At 44.4% G+C, this 18,144-nt stretch overlaps 1 protein-coding gene across 3 annotated transcripts in view; it reads right to left on the minus strand.

The window, feature by feature from the left end:
- Positions 1–18,144, minus strand: part of LOC140727496 (chloride intracellular channel protein 5) — a 68,881-nt gene that overhangs the window by 40,134 nt on the left and 10,603 nt on the right. Inside the window, exon 1 of one of the 3 annotated variants that reach the window (XM_073044855.1) lies at positions 11,965–12,011. The exons of the other annotated variants lie outside the window; for them this stretch is intronic. Coding sequence (XP_072900956.1) covers positions 11,965–11,981 — 17 coding nt within the window. The 5' untranslated portion in view covers positions 11,982–12,011. Of the gene's footprint in view, positions 1–11,964; positions 12,012–18,144 lie in introns of those variants that run through there. 3 annotated transcript variants of the gene reach the window in all.

Consider the following 18,144-nt stretch of genomic DNA (forward strand, 5'->3'; position numbering starts at 1 on the left):
CATTCATTTCTAGAAGACTGGCATTTAAAAGTGAGGGTGTAATGTCACTGGTAAGGTCTCACTTGGAGGAATTGTCAACAGTTTTGGGCCCCTTAATAAGAAAGATTGCTGACATTGGAGAGGGTTCAGAGGAGGTTCATGAGAATAATTCTGGGAATAAAAGGGTTACCGTATGAGCAGCAATTGATGGCTCTGGGCCTGTACTCACTGGAATTCAGAAGAATGGTGGGGGGGGGGGGTTGGATTTCACTGAAACCCATCAAATGCTGAAAGTTCTCGGTAATGTAGATGTTTCCTATGGTAAGGAAGTGTTTGGAGTTTCTAACATTTAATGGGAAACTTCTAGCCCTCAGGTGAAGAGCCCTGTGTAAAACACAGGGGGATCTCCCACATCACACAGTCCTCACACACACTTACAAAAGAAATACTGGCACAAATGCATTGAACCTACCCTGGCATGTCATCATAATTCAAGCTCTGTAAGCATTACATTATTCCAAAGGAAAAGCAAGCATCGTGCTGCTTCAAGAACAAAGGAAGGTTCATGTTGTACACGACAGAATGATGATGGAGCACCCAGAACAAACAAGCTGCGACAGGACTGCAGCTCACTCAAGCCTGAACATCCTGTGGGTTATGTAGTCCAAGGAGCCAAGATGTTAAATGTCACCCAAATCATCTTAGTTGTGTGACACATACAGTACATGAATTCAAATGCAAATAGATTTATAATGTTGCAAGTATTATTCTTGCCAGCATCTCTAGGTCACACAAATTCAAAGTAAAATTTATTATCAGAGTACATACATGTCACCACATACAACTCAGATTCTTTGCCTGCAGGCATACTTCGTAACAGTAACTATAAACATCAGGAATTGTTAACTGTACACGAACAGTGCAAATGCAGATATAAATAAATAGCAATAAATAAAGAGCATGGAATAACAATATAACAATGTCTTTAAATAAGTGTAGCTATCCCCTTTTGTTCAAGAGCCTGATGGCTGAGGGGTAGTAACTGTTCTTGAACCTGGTGGTGTGAGTCCTGAGGCACCTGTATCTTCTACCTGACGGCAGCAGCAAGAAAAGAGCATGGCCTGGGTGGTGAGGATCTTTGACAATGGATGCTGTTTTTCTACAGCAATGTTTCATGTAGATGTGCTCAATCGTCGGGAGGGTTCTATCCTTTCATAGGATTTTTTGCTCAAAGGCATTGGTGTTCCCATACCAGGCCGTAATGCAGCCAGTCAGCACACTTTCCACCACACATCTATAGAAGTTTGACAAAGTTTTCGAAGACATGTCAAACCTCCACAGAGTCCTGAGGAAGTCAAGGTACTGTTGTGCTTTCTTGGCAATTATATTTATAGGATGAGTCCATGACAGGTCATCTGAGATAGTGACACCCAGGAATTTAAAATTACTGACCCTCTCCACCTCTGAACCTTCAATGAATATTGTCATGAACCTCTGGTTTCCCTCTCCTTTAGTCTATAATCAGGTCCTTGGTCATATTGACTTCGGTTGAGAGGTATTACACCACTCAGCCAAGTTTCCAATCTCCCTGCTGTATGCTGATTCAGTCATAAGTGACTGACAAGCAGATTCGATTACAATGTCATAGATATACAGCACAGAAACAGGCCCTTACAACTCCATGCTGAGCATTAACTACCTATTTACACTAATCCTACACGAATGCCATTCTTTAGAAGTTCTTCTGCTATTGCCATCTTCTAATAGAAAACATAGAACATAGAAAACCTGCAGCACAATACAGGCCCTTCAGCCCACAAAGTTGTGCTGAACATGTCCCTACCTTAGAAATTACTAGGCTTACCCATAAGCCCTCCATTTTACTAAGCTCCATGTACCTATCTAAAAGTCTCTTAAAAGACCCTATCATATCCGCCTCCACCACCATTGCCAGCAGCCCATTCTATGCACTCACCACTCTCTGAATAAAAAATAAAAACTTACCCCTGACATTTCCTCTGTACCTACTCCCCGGCACCTTAAATCTGTGTCCTCTTATGGCAACCATTTCAGCCCTGGGAAAAAGCCTCTGTCTATCCACATGATCAGTACCTCTCATCATCTTGTACACCTCTATCAGGTCACCTCTCATCCTCCTTCGCTCCAAGGAGAAAAGGCCAGCTTCACTCAACCTACTCTCGTAAGGCATGCTCCCCAATCCAGGCAACATCCTTGTAAATCTCCTCTGCACCCTTTCTATGGCTTCCACATCTTTCCTGTAATGAGGTGACCAGAATTGAGCACAAGTGGGATCTGACCAGGGTCCTTTATAGCTGCAACATTACTTCTCGGCTCCTAAATTCAATTCCACAATTGATGAAGGCCAATACATCATACACCTTAACCACAGAGTCAACTTGCGCAGCTGCTTTGAGTGTCCTATGGACTCGGACCCCAAGGTCCCTCTGATCCTCCACACTGCCAAGAGTCTTACCGTTAATACTATATTCTGCCATCATACTTGACCTACCAAAATGAACCACCTCACATTTATCTGGGTTGAACTCCATCTGCCACTTCACAGCCCAGTTTTGCATCCTATCAATGTCCCACTGTAACCTCTGACCTCTCTCTCCACTCTAGCCACAACACCTCCAAGTCTGTGTCCATCAACAAACTTACTCACCCATCCCTCCACTTCCTCATCCAGGTCATTTATAAAAATAACAAACAGTAAGGATCCCAGAACAGATCCCTGAGGCACACCACTGGTCACCGACCTCCATGCATAATATGACCAGTCTACAACCACTCTTTGCCTAATCCTGTTTGCTGTTCCTTTCCACACCTTATGGCATATTGGGTGGCAACCTTGTCATTTCTTCACCATTTGCTGGGTTTTTTATGAGGCCATGTGGCGAGCACAACGTTCAAGCCTTTATGGATGGAAGGAGCGGCTGAATTCTAACTCAGGACCACTCGCCCCCCCCCCCCCCCCAAGTCTGGTGCAGATGCCATTATACCACCAGCTGGCTGATCTTCTAATCTTCACAGAGATTAAAAAAGCCTCTTAATTTTCATTTCTTGTCCACACTAGAGTCAATTATTTTACTCCACATACACTGAGGAGCAACAAAGTAACATCATTTGTTCGTTATATGCCATGCCATGTCATATGATGTGGGTGGTCATGGTCTTTCCATGACCATGATTGTTTTTGGCAAATTTTTCCACAGAAGTGGTTTGCCACTGCCTTCTTCTGGGCAGTGTCTTTACAAGATGGGTGACCCCAGTCATTACAATACTCTTCAGAGACCGTCTGCCTGGCGTCAGTGGTCGCACCACCAGGACTCGTGATCTACACCAGCTGCTCATACAACCATCCACCAGCTGTTCATCCACATGCCCCTGATGGGGGGGGCGGGGGGGGGGGGGGGTGGCAAGCAGGTGCCACACCTTCCCCAAGGGTGAGCTGCAGGCTAGCAAAGGGAAGGAGTGCCTCACACCCCCATTTGGGAGAGATGCATCCCCACCCTGCCACCTAAACTAACATAAACTTAGATTAACATAAACTAAACTTAAAACTTCCTATAGCTTCTACCACTCATATACTCAATAGGGGAAACTCACAGTGACTAATTAACCTGCCAATCCACACGTATTTACATTATGAAGGAAACTGGAGCACCCAGAGGAAACCTGTGCACTAAATCCACATAAACAACATCAGGTCAGGATTAAACCCAGGCCTCTGGTGCTGCTGGACGGCGATTCTACCAGCTGCAAAAGTTAGTACGTTTCTGGCGGACCACTCAGCCTCTGGGACCAAGTGAATGCCCTCCCAATCGCAGATAATTTCAGCTTGGTGTACCTCCCAAGAACTCTCCATAGAGGCCGAATGACTTCCCACTATCTTTTGTAAACTGTTAAAGTAGGAACATGCGGCAAACCCCAGGCAAATGATTGGAACTACAGTACTGTGCGAGAGTCTTAGACACATATATATAGCTAGGGTGCCCATGACTTTTGCACAGTACTGCAGTAAATTTATAGATTGCACTGTAATGCTGCCACAAAAAAAAACACATTTCATGACATACGTGAATGATGATAAACCTGATTCTGATATGGGTCTTTATTGTGGACCGAGAGAGGGAAGTAGGCAGGGAGAGGATAATCATGATTGGGGAAAAAGGGGAAGGGAGAGGGGAGGGTGCAGAAAGCACAAGAAAGACATTTTGTAATGATCAATAAACCAATTGTTTGGAATCAAATTACCTTGCCTGGTGTCTCAGGGCTGGGTGTGGCACTTGCAACACCCCAGCCCCCAACACTCCTTCTCTGCCACCTGTCCCACTCCTCTCCCGCGGCGCTCCACTCTCACCATTCCCAACATCCTTCGCTCCTGCCAGATTTACAAGCTCGCTCTGCTACCTATATAAATGTGCCTAAGACTTTTGCACGGGACTGTATCTCATTATCGTTCTTTCACCAGGGCCCTCAGATCACGGAGAAGGCAAAATAATTGAAGGTGTATCTATTTAATGATTTTAAAAAAATTTTAATGGGTTCCTGTCCTTAAAGTACAGTCAAGAAATTTTCTATTAAATCACATTTCTGTAGAATATCCAAAATCAGTTTTGGTTCAGAATGCTGCTGCTGTTGTTTGCTTCAAATGTTTGCAAGAATTATATATTTTTTCCTTCTCTTTCGCATCAAGTGGTCTTTTATTTTTAATCTTTCTTTTCTTTAAATTGTATTCTTTTGGGTTTCTTGCCTTGTGGCTACCTGTGAGCAAGCAAATCTGAAGGTTGTATAACTTACACATTCTTTGATAATTAATGTACTTGAACCTTGGATCATTCCTGCTCAGGATTTGGGATCCGATGGGTAGACATGCCCATAACTTATATTAAGAAATTCCTTGGATATATTGGTCAATTTACAATTTAATTACATCTGTTTAGAGAGGCTAACAGGCAATGTAGGTGGGATTAGCATCAAACACAAATAAACCAAATTTATCAAGAAACATACATTTTATCAAAGCTAAGATTTATTCCTCAACTCTAAACCTCTCAAAGTCAACTGAAAACACAGCAGGCTCCATCCCAAGTGCAAATGTTGTGTTTTGTTTGTTAATTATAAATATTAGGGATGAGATTACAGTGTACCTGGAGGCACATGTCAAGATAGGCCAAAGCCTGAATGGTTTCCTGAAAGGAAAATTCTGCCTGACTAACCTACTGCAAATTTTTGAGGAAATTACAAGCAGGGTAGACAAAGGAGATGCAGTAGATGTGATGTACTTGGACTTTCAAAAGGCCTTTGACAAGGTGCTGCACATTAGGCACATAAGATAAGAGCCCTTGGAATTACAGGGAAGTTACTAGCATGGGTGGAGCATTGGCTGATTGGCAGAAAACAGAAAGTGGGAATTAAGGGATCTTATTCTGGCTAGCTGCCGGTTACCAGTGGAGTGCCACAGAGGTCAGTGTTGGGACTGCTGCTTTTTACAATGTATGTCAATGATTTGGACTATGGTATTAATGGATTTGTGGCTACTTTGCCAATGAAACAAAGATAGGTGGAGGAGCAGGTAGTGCTGAGGAAACAGATAGCATTAGACTTAGAGAGTCTCTGCAGAGAGACTTAGATAGTTTAGGGGAATGGACAAAGAAGTGGCAAATGAAATACAAGGTTGGAAAGTGTATGATCATGCACTTTGGTAGAAGAAATAAACAGGCAGACTATTATTTAGATGGGGAGAGAATTCAAAGTTTTGAGATGCAAAGGGACTTGGGAGTCCTTGTGCAGGATACCCCGAAGGTTAACCTCCAAGTTGAATTTGTGGTGAAGGTGGCAAATGCAATGTTGGGATTCATTTCTAGAGGTATAAAATTTAAGAGCAAGGATGTGATGTTGAGGCTCTATAAGGCACTCGTGAGACCACACTTGGAGTACTGTGTGCAGTTTTCAGCTCCTTATTTTAGAAAAGATATACTGACGTTGGAGAGGGTTCAGAGAAGATTCACGAGAATGATTCTGGGAATGAAAGGGTTACCGTATGAGGAACATCTGACAGCTCTTGAGTTGTATTCCCTGGAAGTTCAGGAGAATGAGGGGGGATTTCATAGAAACGTTCTGAATGTTAAAAGGCCTGAACACATTAGATATGGCAAAGTTATTTCCCATGGTCGGGGAGTCTAGGACATGAGGCCACAACTTCAGAAATGAAGAACATCCATTTAGAACAGAGATGCGAAAAAAATACTTTAGTCAGAGGGTGGTAAATCTGTAGAATTTGTTGCCACGAGCGGCTGTGGAGGCCAAGTCATTGGGTGTATTTAAGGCAGAGATAGATAGGTTCTTGATTAGCCAGGGCATCAAAGGGTATGGGGAGAAGGCAGGGGAGTGGAGATGACTGAAAAAAATTGGAGCAGCCCAGGATTGAATGGCAGAGCAGACTCAATGGGCCAAATGGCATGCTTCTGTTCCTATAACTTATGGTGTTATGGTCTTAATAAATAATGAGGCTAGAAATAAATAATGCTGAAAAGACTCAGAGACCAGGGAGAGCAGAAAACTGCCCCCCTTCAAATACCCTTAAACCAAAGGAGCTCATCTTTACAGGATGGGGACTCTAGAACAATACACCTGATCATTAATGCAAGTCATATGGCAGTAACTCAATGAATAAAAGCATGGAGATATGTCAAGAGGTTCAGTTTTGTTCAGACCAAACATCAGAATGGGAAGAAATGTGATTTAAGTGACTTTGACTGGGGAAGACAGGGTGGTTTGTGCATCTCAGAAACTGCTGATCTGCTGGGATTTTCACACACAAGTCTCTGGAGCTTACAGAGGATGGCGCAAAAAACAAAATCAAAAAGTGAGTAGCAGTTCTGTGGGTAAATAGCCCTGTTAATGAGAGAGTTCAGAGGAAAATGGCCAGACTGGTTCAAGCTGACAGGAAGAGGACAGTAACTCAAATAACGAGTGCAGAAGGAGCATCTCTGAATGTACAACACATCGAATCTTGATTAGGATGGGCTACTGCAGCAGGAGACCACACTGTCCTATGGCCACAATGTTAGGTACACTCCTCTACGTAATAAAGTGGCCACTGAGTGCATATCGCATTGTAGGATTGGGGACAAACAACAACTAGATGATATCCCTAACCTTCACACCCCACTCTGAGACTGGGCAGTAAATGGTTCGGCAAGGGCTAGATGAGCTTAAGGACCCGATCTCGTTTCTGTGCTGTAATTCTCCATGACTGAAGAACATCCAATGTTTCAGTTAGAAGCTCCCTCATCTCCAAGACCCAATATCGAGCTTAGCTTGATTACAATTCTCGGGTGTACATTGAAATTAGTGTTGAACTTCAATTTATTACTGATACACCACTTCTAAATATCGTCGAGGTATCTTTTGCAAACAAAGATGAGGTTTCGATGAGTAATTTGCACCAAGTGAGATATAGGGGTCAGTGTTCTACAAATTTCCTATTGAGAAAGGAACTCATAACCAATCCACTTCAGTGGGGTTGCAAAGAAAAACCCCCAATCATCAATAAATAGCGACACTGAATTACAGAAATAGATACTTCCTGTCTTCTGGTGCACAGGCACATAAACTCTCAAGAATGCAGCCCAAGTGAGATTGCAACCCTTTCAGCAAGGTATCACTGTGCCAACACCTAACCTTGGATGTTTGACTCAGGAGAATGTTATACAATTTTTTTTTAAACACAAGAGATTCTTAAAATCCAGAGCAACATGCACAAAATGCTGGAGGAACTCAGCAGGTCAGGCAGCATGTATAGAGAGGAATAAAAGTTGATCTCTCGGGATGAGATCCTTCATCAGGACAGGAAAGGAAGAGGGCAAAGTTCAGAATAAGGAGTTAAGAATAGGGGGAGGAGCACAAACTGGTAGTGATTGATGAGACCAGGTCCTGGGGTAAGTGGGTGGCGGGTGGGATGAAATGAGAAGCTGGGAGGCGATAGGTGGAAGAGGTAATGACCATAAGACATAGGAACAGAATTAGGCCATTTGGCCATCAAGTCTGCTCTGCCATTTCATCATGGCTGATCCATTTTTCCTCTCAGCCCCAATCTCCTGCCTCCCACCCCCTCACTCCTGTATCCACTCATACCCTGACCAATCAAGAATCTATTAACCTCTGCCTTAAATATACCATCAAGATTTGGCCTCCACAGCTGCCTGTGGAAATGAATTCCTCAGATTCATCACTCACTGGCTAAAGAATTCCTCCTCATCTCTGTTCTAAATGGACATTCCTCTATTCTGAGGCTGTGTCCTCTGGTCTTAGACACTTCCACCATAGGAAATGTCCTCTCCACATCCCCTTTATAAAGGCCTTTCACCATTCGATAGGTTTCAAAAAGGTCACACTTCATTCTTCTGAATTCCAGCGAATACAGGCCCAGAACTGTCCAACGCTCAAGTCATTCAGAACTGGAATCATTTTCGTGAACCTCCTTTGAACCCTCTCCTGTTTCAGCACATCCTAAGTTAAGGGGCCCAAAGCCACTAATAATACTCCAAGTGAGGACTCACCAGTGTTTTACAGTCTCAACATTACATTCTTGCTTTTACATTCTAATCCTCTTGAAATGAATGCTAAAATCACCTTTGCCTTCCTCACCACGGACTCAACCTGCAAATTAACTGTTATGAAATCCTGCACAAGGATTCCCAACCCCTTTGCGCATCAGTTTTTTGTACTCTCTCCATTTAAAAAATAGTCAACCCTTCATTCTTCTATCAACTTGCATGACCATACACTTCCCGACACTGTATTCCATCTGTAAGGTTTCACTGCCAATGTAATGCTCTCTCTGTAGCAGCAGTGTTTGTGTTATGACTAGAGTTAACAGAGTCTGGAATGTGGGGGGGGGGGGGGGGGGGCATCCAATGAGAGAAATGTTGTTGTTCCTTATGATTCTGGAAGAGAGATTTTCACGGGCTTTTGGTTGGCAAGAGGAGAAGGAAGACGCATGTGGAGACAGAGCTGGGAGATCGCCAGACGGAGTGGACCGGGAGCGAGGGTCCAAAGGTCGGCAACACTCGGAGGAGGTCGATGGTTGATGAATGGCCATATTTGTGAGCTCCAAACGTGCACTTTAGACTTTTCTCTTAAAATGGGCCTTTTTTATTTTAATTTTCTTTACTAACCCTATAATCATATAACCATATAACAATTACAGCATGGAAACAGGCCATCTCGGCCCTTCTAGTCCGTGCCAAACGCTTTTTCTCTCCTAGTCCCACCTACCTGCACTCAGCCCATAACCCTCCATTCCTTTCCTGTCCATATACCTATCCAATTTCTTTTAAATGACAAAATCAAACCTGCCTCTACCACTTCTATTGGAAGCTCGTTCCACACAGCTACCACTCTCTGAGTAAAGAAGTTCCCCCTCGTGTTACCCCTAAACTTTTGCCCCCTAACTCTCAACTCATGTCCTCTTGTTTGAATCTCCCCTATTCTCAGTGGAAAAGGCCAAGCCACATCAACTCTATCTATCTCCTTCATAATTTTAAAAACCTCTATCAAGTCCCCCCTCAACCTTCTACACTCCAAAGAATAAAGACCTAACTTGTTCAAACTTTCTCTGTAACTTAGGTGTTGAAATCCAGGTAACATTCTAGTAAATCTCCTCTGTACTCTCTCTATTTTGTTGACATCTTTCCTATAATTCAGTGACCAGAACTGTACACAATACTCCAAATTTGGCCTCACCAATGCCTTGTACAATTTTAACATTACATCCCAACTCCTATACTCAATGCGCTGATTTATAATGGCCAGCATACCAAAAGCTTTCTTCACCACCCTATCCACATGAGATTCCACCTTCAGGGAACTATGCACCGTTATTCCTAGATCACTTGGTTCTATTGCATTTCTCAATGCCCTACCATTTACCATGTATGTCCTATTTTGATTAGTCCTACCAAAATGTAGCACCTCACACTTATCAGCATTAAACTCCATCTGCCATCTTTCAGCCCAATGTTCTAACTGACCTAAATCTCTCTGCAAGCCTTGAAAACCTACTTCATTATCCACAACTCCACCTATCTTAGTATCATCTGCATAATTACTAATCCAATTTATCACCCCATCATCCAGATCATTAATGTATATGACAAACAACATTGGACCCAGTACAGATCCCTGAGGCACCCCGCTAGACACCGGCCTCCAACCTGACAAACAGTTATCCACCACTACTCCTCTGGCATCTCCCATCCAGCCACTGTTGAATCCATTTTACTACTTCAATATTAGTACCTAACGATTGAACCTTCCTAACTAACCTTCCGTGTGGAACCCTGTCAAAGGCCTTACTGAAGTCCATATAGACAACATGCACTGCTTTACCCTCGTCAACTTTCCTAGTAACCTCTTCAAAAAATTCAGTAAGATTTGTCAAACATGACCTTCCACGCACAAATCCATGTTGACTGTCCCTAATCAGACCCTGTCTATTCAGATAATTATATATACCATCTCTAAGAATACTTTCCATTAATTTACCCACCATTGACATCAAACTTACAGGCTGATAATTGCTAGGTTTACTCTTAGAACCCTTTTTAAACAATGGAACCACATGAGCAATACGCCAATCCTCCGGCACCATCCCCGTTTTTTCTTTCAGTCATGATTCAATGATGCTTACAACATCATACATGCCAATCTGCAACTGTGCCACATGTTCTCCAACCTTATTCTGTATACTGAGCACAAATATAATACCTTTGTCCCATATTCACACTTTTCGATTTTGTCCACCTTTTTGACATTGCAACTCATCCTATTGACAGCAACTTTGCTCTGTCATCAGTCTTTCCTTGCTAGGAGTCTCACTGCACATTACCCCCGTTTGTAAACCAACTACCTCATCTTTAGCATTATCACTCTAGTTCCCATCCCCCTGTCAAATTTGTTTACACCCACCCAAACAGCTTTAGGCAATCTGCCCACAAGGATATTGGTCCTCCTCGGATGCAGGTGTAATCCTTCCCCCAAAGAGATCCTAACGATCCATAAATCTGAACCCCTGTCCCATATACCAGTTCCTCAGCTATGCATTCAACTGCCATATCATCTTATTCTTACTTTCACTGGCACATGGCAAAGGCAGCAATCCAAAGATTACTATGCTGAAGGTCCTGTTTCTCAGCTTTCTACCCAGCTCCCTTTAATCTCTCTTCAGGACCTCCTCACCTCGTCTACCTATGCCATTGGTGCCAATATGAACCAAGTCTTCAAGGCTGCTCACCCTAACCCTTTGGAATGCATGAACCTGATCCTAGACATTCATGATCCTGGCACCAGGGAGGCAACATACCATCCGGATGACTCAATCGCACCCACAGTATCTCGTCTCTGCTCCTCTGACTAAGGAATCCCCTATCAACACTGCAGTCCTCTTCACCTCTCTGCTCCTCTCAGCCACAGCGCCAGACTCAATACCAGAGACCCTGTCACAGTGACTCACCCTCACTCCCCCCACTCCAAGCAGGTCATTCCCCTCAATAGTATCTGAAGTTGTACACTTAATATTGAGGGGAATGGCCGCAGGCGTACTCTGCACTGTCTGTGCATTTCCCCTCCTTTTCCGGACTGACACCCAATTACCTGTCTCCTACAACCTAGGGGTGACTACCTCCCTGTAGCTCCTGTCTATCACCTCCTCATTCTCCCATACGAGTCGATGGTCATCAAGTTGCAGCTCCAGTTCCTCAATACAATTTCTCAAGAACTGCAAATCGGTGCACCTGCGGCAGATGTGTTTATCTGGAAGACTAAAGATCTCCCAGACTTCCCACATCCCACGCAAAACACTTCCCCTGGGGCCATTCTCACTCATCTAAAAAAAACCCTACAGATGAGGAATTAACAAACAAGGACAGGGAGAGAGTAACTTCCGAGATACTTTACCTCACCCAAGCACTCATCTGTACAGCTCCCCTACGACCCAGGCAGATAGCAGGATCTGCAACCGTGACCGTAGCATGACTTCATCAGATTCAGATTTATCACATGTACATCGAAACATACAGTGAAATGCATTGTTTAACAACCGACACACCCAAGGATGTGTTGGGAGCAACCCACAAGAGTTGCCACACACTCTGGCGCCAATATACCATGCCCACAATTTTCAGCATGACAGCACATCTCGGTCTGATGTGATAATGTAACATGTACTCAGCGATTAATTTATTAGGTACACCTCCCTGTTAATGTAAATATCTAATCAACGGCATGTTTAAGCATGCTGATTACATTGGCTGAATCAAAGGTGGTGACAACTTAGCATATAGGAGGGAGACTGAAAATCTGGCTGAATGGATCCACAACAACAACCTCTCACTGAATGTCAGTAAGACCAAGGAGCAGATTATTGATTTCAGGATGAGGAACTCAGAGGTCTATGAGCCAGTCATCATCAGGGGGACCAGAGGTAGATAGGGTCAGCAACTTCGGTCACGCAGCGTTGGATCATCTGGACAATGCAAATACCCATGTCAGGATGCTGTTTATTGACTATAGCTCAGCATTTAACACCATCATTTCTACAGTCCTGATCAAAAAGCTATAGACTATAGGCCTCTATCTCCCTCTGGAACTGGATCCTTGATCTCCTAACCTGAAGACCACAATTTATGGGGACTGGAAGTAACATCTCCACCTCGCTGATAATCAACCCTGTGCAACACAGGGATGTGTGCTTAGCCCACTGCTCTACTCTCTCTACACACATAACTGCGTGGCTAGGCATAGCTCAAATGCCATCTATAAATTTGCTGATGATACAACGATTGTTGGCTGAAAGATCGTACAGGAGCGACATATGCCAGCTAGTTGAGTGGTGTCGCAGAAACAACCTGGCACTCAACGCCAGTAAGACCAAAGAGCTGACTGTGGACGTCAGAAAGGTAAGAACAGAGAACACAAACCAATCCTCAGAGGAATCAGAAGTGGAGAGAGTGAGCAATTTCAGGTTCCTGGCAGTCAATATCTTTGAGGAACTAACCTGGATGTTGATGCAGCCATAAAGAAGGCAAGACAGTGCAGGAGTCTGAGGAGATTTGGTTTGTCAACTAAAACACTCCATACCATCAGGAAAGAGGTACAGAAGCCTGAAGACTCACACTCAGCAATTCAGGAACAGCTTCTTCCCCTCTGCCATCCGATTTTCTAAACGGACACTGAACCCATGAACACTACCTCACTACTTTTTTATTTCTGTTATTTTGCACTAAATATTTTAATTTTACTAATACATATACTCAGTCTTTTCCTTCTCTATATTTATCATGTATTTCACTCTCCAGCTGCTGTAAAATTAACAAAAATCACAACATATGCCAGTGATATTAAATCTGATTCTGAACACGGCAGCACCTCCACTTCCTTAGAAGTTTGTGAAGATTCGGTCTGACATCCAAAACTTTACAAACTTCTATAAAGTGGAGAGTATATTGATTGGCCAAATCACAGCCTGGTATGGAAACACTAATGCCCTTGAAAAGCAGTGGATATGGCCCAATCGATCACAGGTAAAACCCTCCCCACCATTGAGCACATCTCCACGAAGTGCTTTTGCAGAAAAGCAGCATCCATCATTTAGGACTTTGATAATATATTTACTTTGGACATCTACATTGCAGAGCTTACTGAGAATGGTGTGAAAGACAAATAAAAAACATCCAGTGAGTGGCAGTTCTGTGGACAAAAATGTTAATGAGAGAAGTATGATGAGAATGGCCCGCTTGGTTCAAGCTGACAGGAAGGCAACAGTAACCACAATGGTGGCAAAAGAGCATCTCTGAGCACACAGCACATCGAACCTGGCTCCGGCTCCAGCCTGGACAGTCAACACCTCTAGGCTGGGACTTTATTCACTGCTGCTGGCTCCCCAGGCTCTCCTTCTCCCACCACCACTCTCGAACTCCGTGACTCTCAGGCTCCACTGTCACTTCTTGGGTCATTGGAGCTTCTATCTTTCTCCCACGCCACCTTTCCTGAACACCCCAACCCTCCTCTCGGCTTGGGCAACACCAACTCTCTTCCCCCACCTCTGATCCCAGCTCTAATTCTTGCCCTGTCTTCACCATTCCCTCCAACCTTCCACTCTGAGACAATCCCAACCTTACCATTGAACCTGCAGACAAAGAGGGTGCTGCTGTACTATGGCACACTGATCCCATCTCACTGTGGCCAGGCGGCAACTCTCAGACACCTCCTCCTACCTACCTCGTGAGGAGGACCCCACTCAGACCCATCAGAAAACTGACCCCAACACCATCACTGACCTCATCAACTCTGGAGAACACCCATCCACTGCCACCAAGCTCATAGTTCCCTTACCCCGCACTGCTCACTTCTACCTCCTCCTCAAGATCCAAAAAAATCTGACTGTCTGGGTAAGCCTATTGTTGCTGCCTGCTCCTGCCCCACAGAACTCATGTTCTCATACTTCAACTCCATTCTATCCCCCTTGGTTCAATCCTTTCCCATCTGTAACCTTTATCGTACTCTCAACCTCCTCAGCAACTTTCGGTTCCCTAGTCCTGACCATCTCATTTTCACCATGGATGTTCAGTCCCTATACACTTCTATCCCCATCAAGAAGGCTTCAAAGCTCTCTACTTCTTTCTCAGTATCAAAACCGACCACTTCTCGTCTACCACCACTCTCTCTGTCTGGCAGAACTGGTCCCCACCCTCAACAATTTTTCTTTCGGCCCCTCCCAGTTTCTCCAGACTCAAGGGGTAGCAATGTACACCTGTATGGACCCCAGCTATGCCGCCCTCTTTGTTGGCTATGTGGAACAGTCCAAGGTCCAAGCTTTTCCCAGTAATGTTCTCCAACTCTGCCTCCACTACATTGACGACTTCATTAATGCTGCATCGTGCACCCATGCTGAGCTCTTCAATTTCATCAACGTTGCCTCTAACTTCCACCCTGCCTTTAAATTCACTTAGTCCATTTCTGACACTCCTCCTTCTTTCTTGATCTCTCTTTCACCATCTCTGGAGTCAAACTGTCAACCAACTTCTTTTATAAACCTACTGATTCCCTCAGTTAGCTTGACTACACCTTTTCCTAACTTAATCTCCTGCAAAAATACTATTCCCTTTTCTCAGTTCTTTCGCCTCCACCACATCTGTTCCCAGGACATGGCTTTCTTTTCCAGGACATCAGAGATGTCCCCCTTCTTTAAAAAAAAGTGGGGTTTCCCTCCCTCTACTATTGGCACTGCATCTACTCCATTTCCTGAAGATCCGCCCTCATGCCATCTTCCTGCCACTTTAACAGGGATAGAATTTCTCGTTCTAACCTACCACTCCATCAGCCTCTGCTTCCAATACATCATCCTGCACAACTTCCGCCATCTCCAAAGGGATCCTACCTCTCAACATATTTTTACCTCCTTCCTTTCTGTTTTCCACAGCAATCCCTCCCTCTGCAATTCCCTTGGCCATTTGCTCCTCCCCATTAATCTCCCCCTTGGCACTTACCCCTGCAAGCAGCCTAAGTTCTACACCTGCCAATTCACCTCCATTCAGGGGCCCAAACGGTCCTTCCAAGTGAGGCAATACTCACCTGTGAATCTGCTGGAGTCATCTATTGTGTTCGGGTGCTCCCAACATAGCTTCCTCTACATTGGCGAGGCCCGTCGTAAATTGGGGAACCACTTCATTGAACACCTCCACTCCATCCGAGAAAAGTGTTACTTCCCAGTAGCCAAGCACTTTAATTCCAATTCCCATTCCGAGATATTGGTCCATGGCCTCCTCGTGTACCAAGATGGAGCCACCTTCTGGGTGGAGGAGCATCACCTTCTATTCCATCTGGGTCACTTCCAACGTGATAGTATTAGTATCAATTTCTCCTTCTGGTAAACAAAACTTGCCTCCCCCCTCTCCTCTTCTTCTCTTCCCCACTCTCACCTCTTCTCAACTACCTATCACTTCACCTAGGACTCCTCCTCCTTCCCTTTCAACTATGGTCCACTCTCCTGTCCTATCAGAGTCCTTCCTCCCAAGTCCTTCCTACCCACCTGGCATCACCCATCACCTCTTGCTAACATCTTTCCCCTCCCTCACCTATTTATCCTGGTGTCTTTCCCCTTCCTCTCCAGTTCTGAAGAAGGGTCTCGGCCTGAAACATCGACTGTTTATTCATTTCCATAGATGCTGCTTGATTGCCGAGTTCCTCCAGCATTTGTGAGTGTTGCTTTGAACCTGGAAGTGGATGGCCTACAGCAGCAGCATATCACACCAGGTTCCACTCCTGTACCTAACAAAGCGGCCAGTGAGTGTATTGCTACCGTAGACATATGACATTAAACTCAATTTTGACTTCTGTTTTCCGCTAATTAGAGAAAGTTTTCTATGTCTTATTCCTGAAGCAGATACAAAATAGTTGCTTAATTTATCTCCCACTTTGTGAACGGCTGACTACAATATTCACAATACAGGGCAAATCAGGTGCCATGACTTCATCCTGTTTGTGTTGGCACCTATTAATCATTTGCAAACAGCCGGTTTCTTTGACATAAAGTTGACAAGCTAATCTATTGTATTTACCAGGAAACACTTGCCTGTGCTTCATTAGTGGGAACACAGTGGAAGAGTGGTCATGATGACATGGGCAGGGTGCCACCTCACTAATCATTTGCCAGTGCCTCTTGACTCAGGCAAAGGAACAGACCAATTAGCTGGAAGAACAAAGGATAAAAGGTACCGCAGGCACTCGGCTAGGCTGTTTTGACAACACCTCCTAAACCCACAGCTCTGCTACCAAGGCAGCTGATACAGCTCCATAGACGAAAAACTTTTCTCACCATCTTGAACTACCTATGTCCCTCAAAATTCTGCAAACCTCAGTCAGTCTCCTCCCCTCCCCTCCCCAGTGTCCTCCTCTACAAGGAAGACAATCCCAGCCTCTCCCGCTGGGTGAAATGCTTCATCCCAGATAACATCCTAGCACCTTTATCAAGACCATCACATCCTTCCTAAAGTGTAGTGACCAGAGATGCATTCTAACTGTGGCCTAATATTAGACCATAAGACAAAGGAGCAGAAGTCGGCCATTCAGCCCATCGAGTCTGGTCCGCCATTTTATCATGAGCTGATCCATTCTCCTATTTAGTCCCACTCCCCTCCCTTCTCACTATAACCTTTGATGCCCTGGCTACTCAGATACCTATCAATCTCTGCCTTAAATACACCCAATGACTTGACCTCCACTGCCGCCCGTGGCAACAAATTCCACAGATTCACCACCCTCTGGCTAAAAAAATTTCTTTGCATCTCTGTTCTGAATGGGTACCCTTCAATCCTCAAGTCATGCCTTCTCGTACTAGACTCCCCCACCATGGGAAACAACTTTGCCACATCCACTCTGTCCATGCCTTTCAACATTCAAAATGTTTCTATGAGGTCCCCCTCAATCTTTTAAACTCCAAGGAGTACAGTCCAAGAGCGGTCAAATGTTCTTCATATGTTAACCCTCTCATTCCCAGAATCATTCTAGTGAATCTTCTCTGAATCCTCTCCAACGTCAGCACATCCTTTCTTAAATAAGGAGCCCAAAACTGCACACAGTACTCCAAGTGAGGTCTTACCAGTGCCTTATTGAGCCTCAACATCACATCCCTGCTCCTATACTCTATTCCTCTAGAAATGAATGCCAACATTGCATTCGCCTTCTTCACCACCGACTCAGCCTGGAGGTTAACCTTAAGGGTATCCTGCACGAGGACTCCCAAGTTCCACGAGAACTTTGAATTCTCTCCCCATTTAAATAATAGTCTGCCGGTTTATTTCTTCTACCAAAGTGCATGACCGTACACTTTCCAACACTGTATTTCATTTGCCACTTCTTTGCCCATTCTCCCAATCTATCCAAGTCTCTCTGCAGACTCTGTGTTTCCTCAGCACTACCGGCCCCTCCACCTATCTTTGTATCATCGGCAAATTTAGCCACAAAGCCATCTATTCCATAATCCAAATCGTTGATATACAACGTAAAAAGCAGCGGCCCCAACACGGACCCCTGTATCCTCTGAAGTTCTACCATTGTCTCCTTGTCTTTATATCTTAT

The sequence above is a fragment of the Hemitrygon akajei genome, chromosome 5, assembly GCF_048418815.1.
Source record: "Hemitrygon akajei chromosome 5, sHemAka1.3, whole genome shotgun sequence".
In the NCBI taxonomy this organism is placed as follows: Eukaryota; Metazoa; Chordata; class Chondrichthyes; order Myliobatiformes; family Dasyatidae; genus Hemitrygon; species Hemitrygon akajei.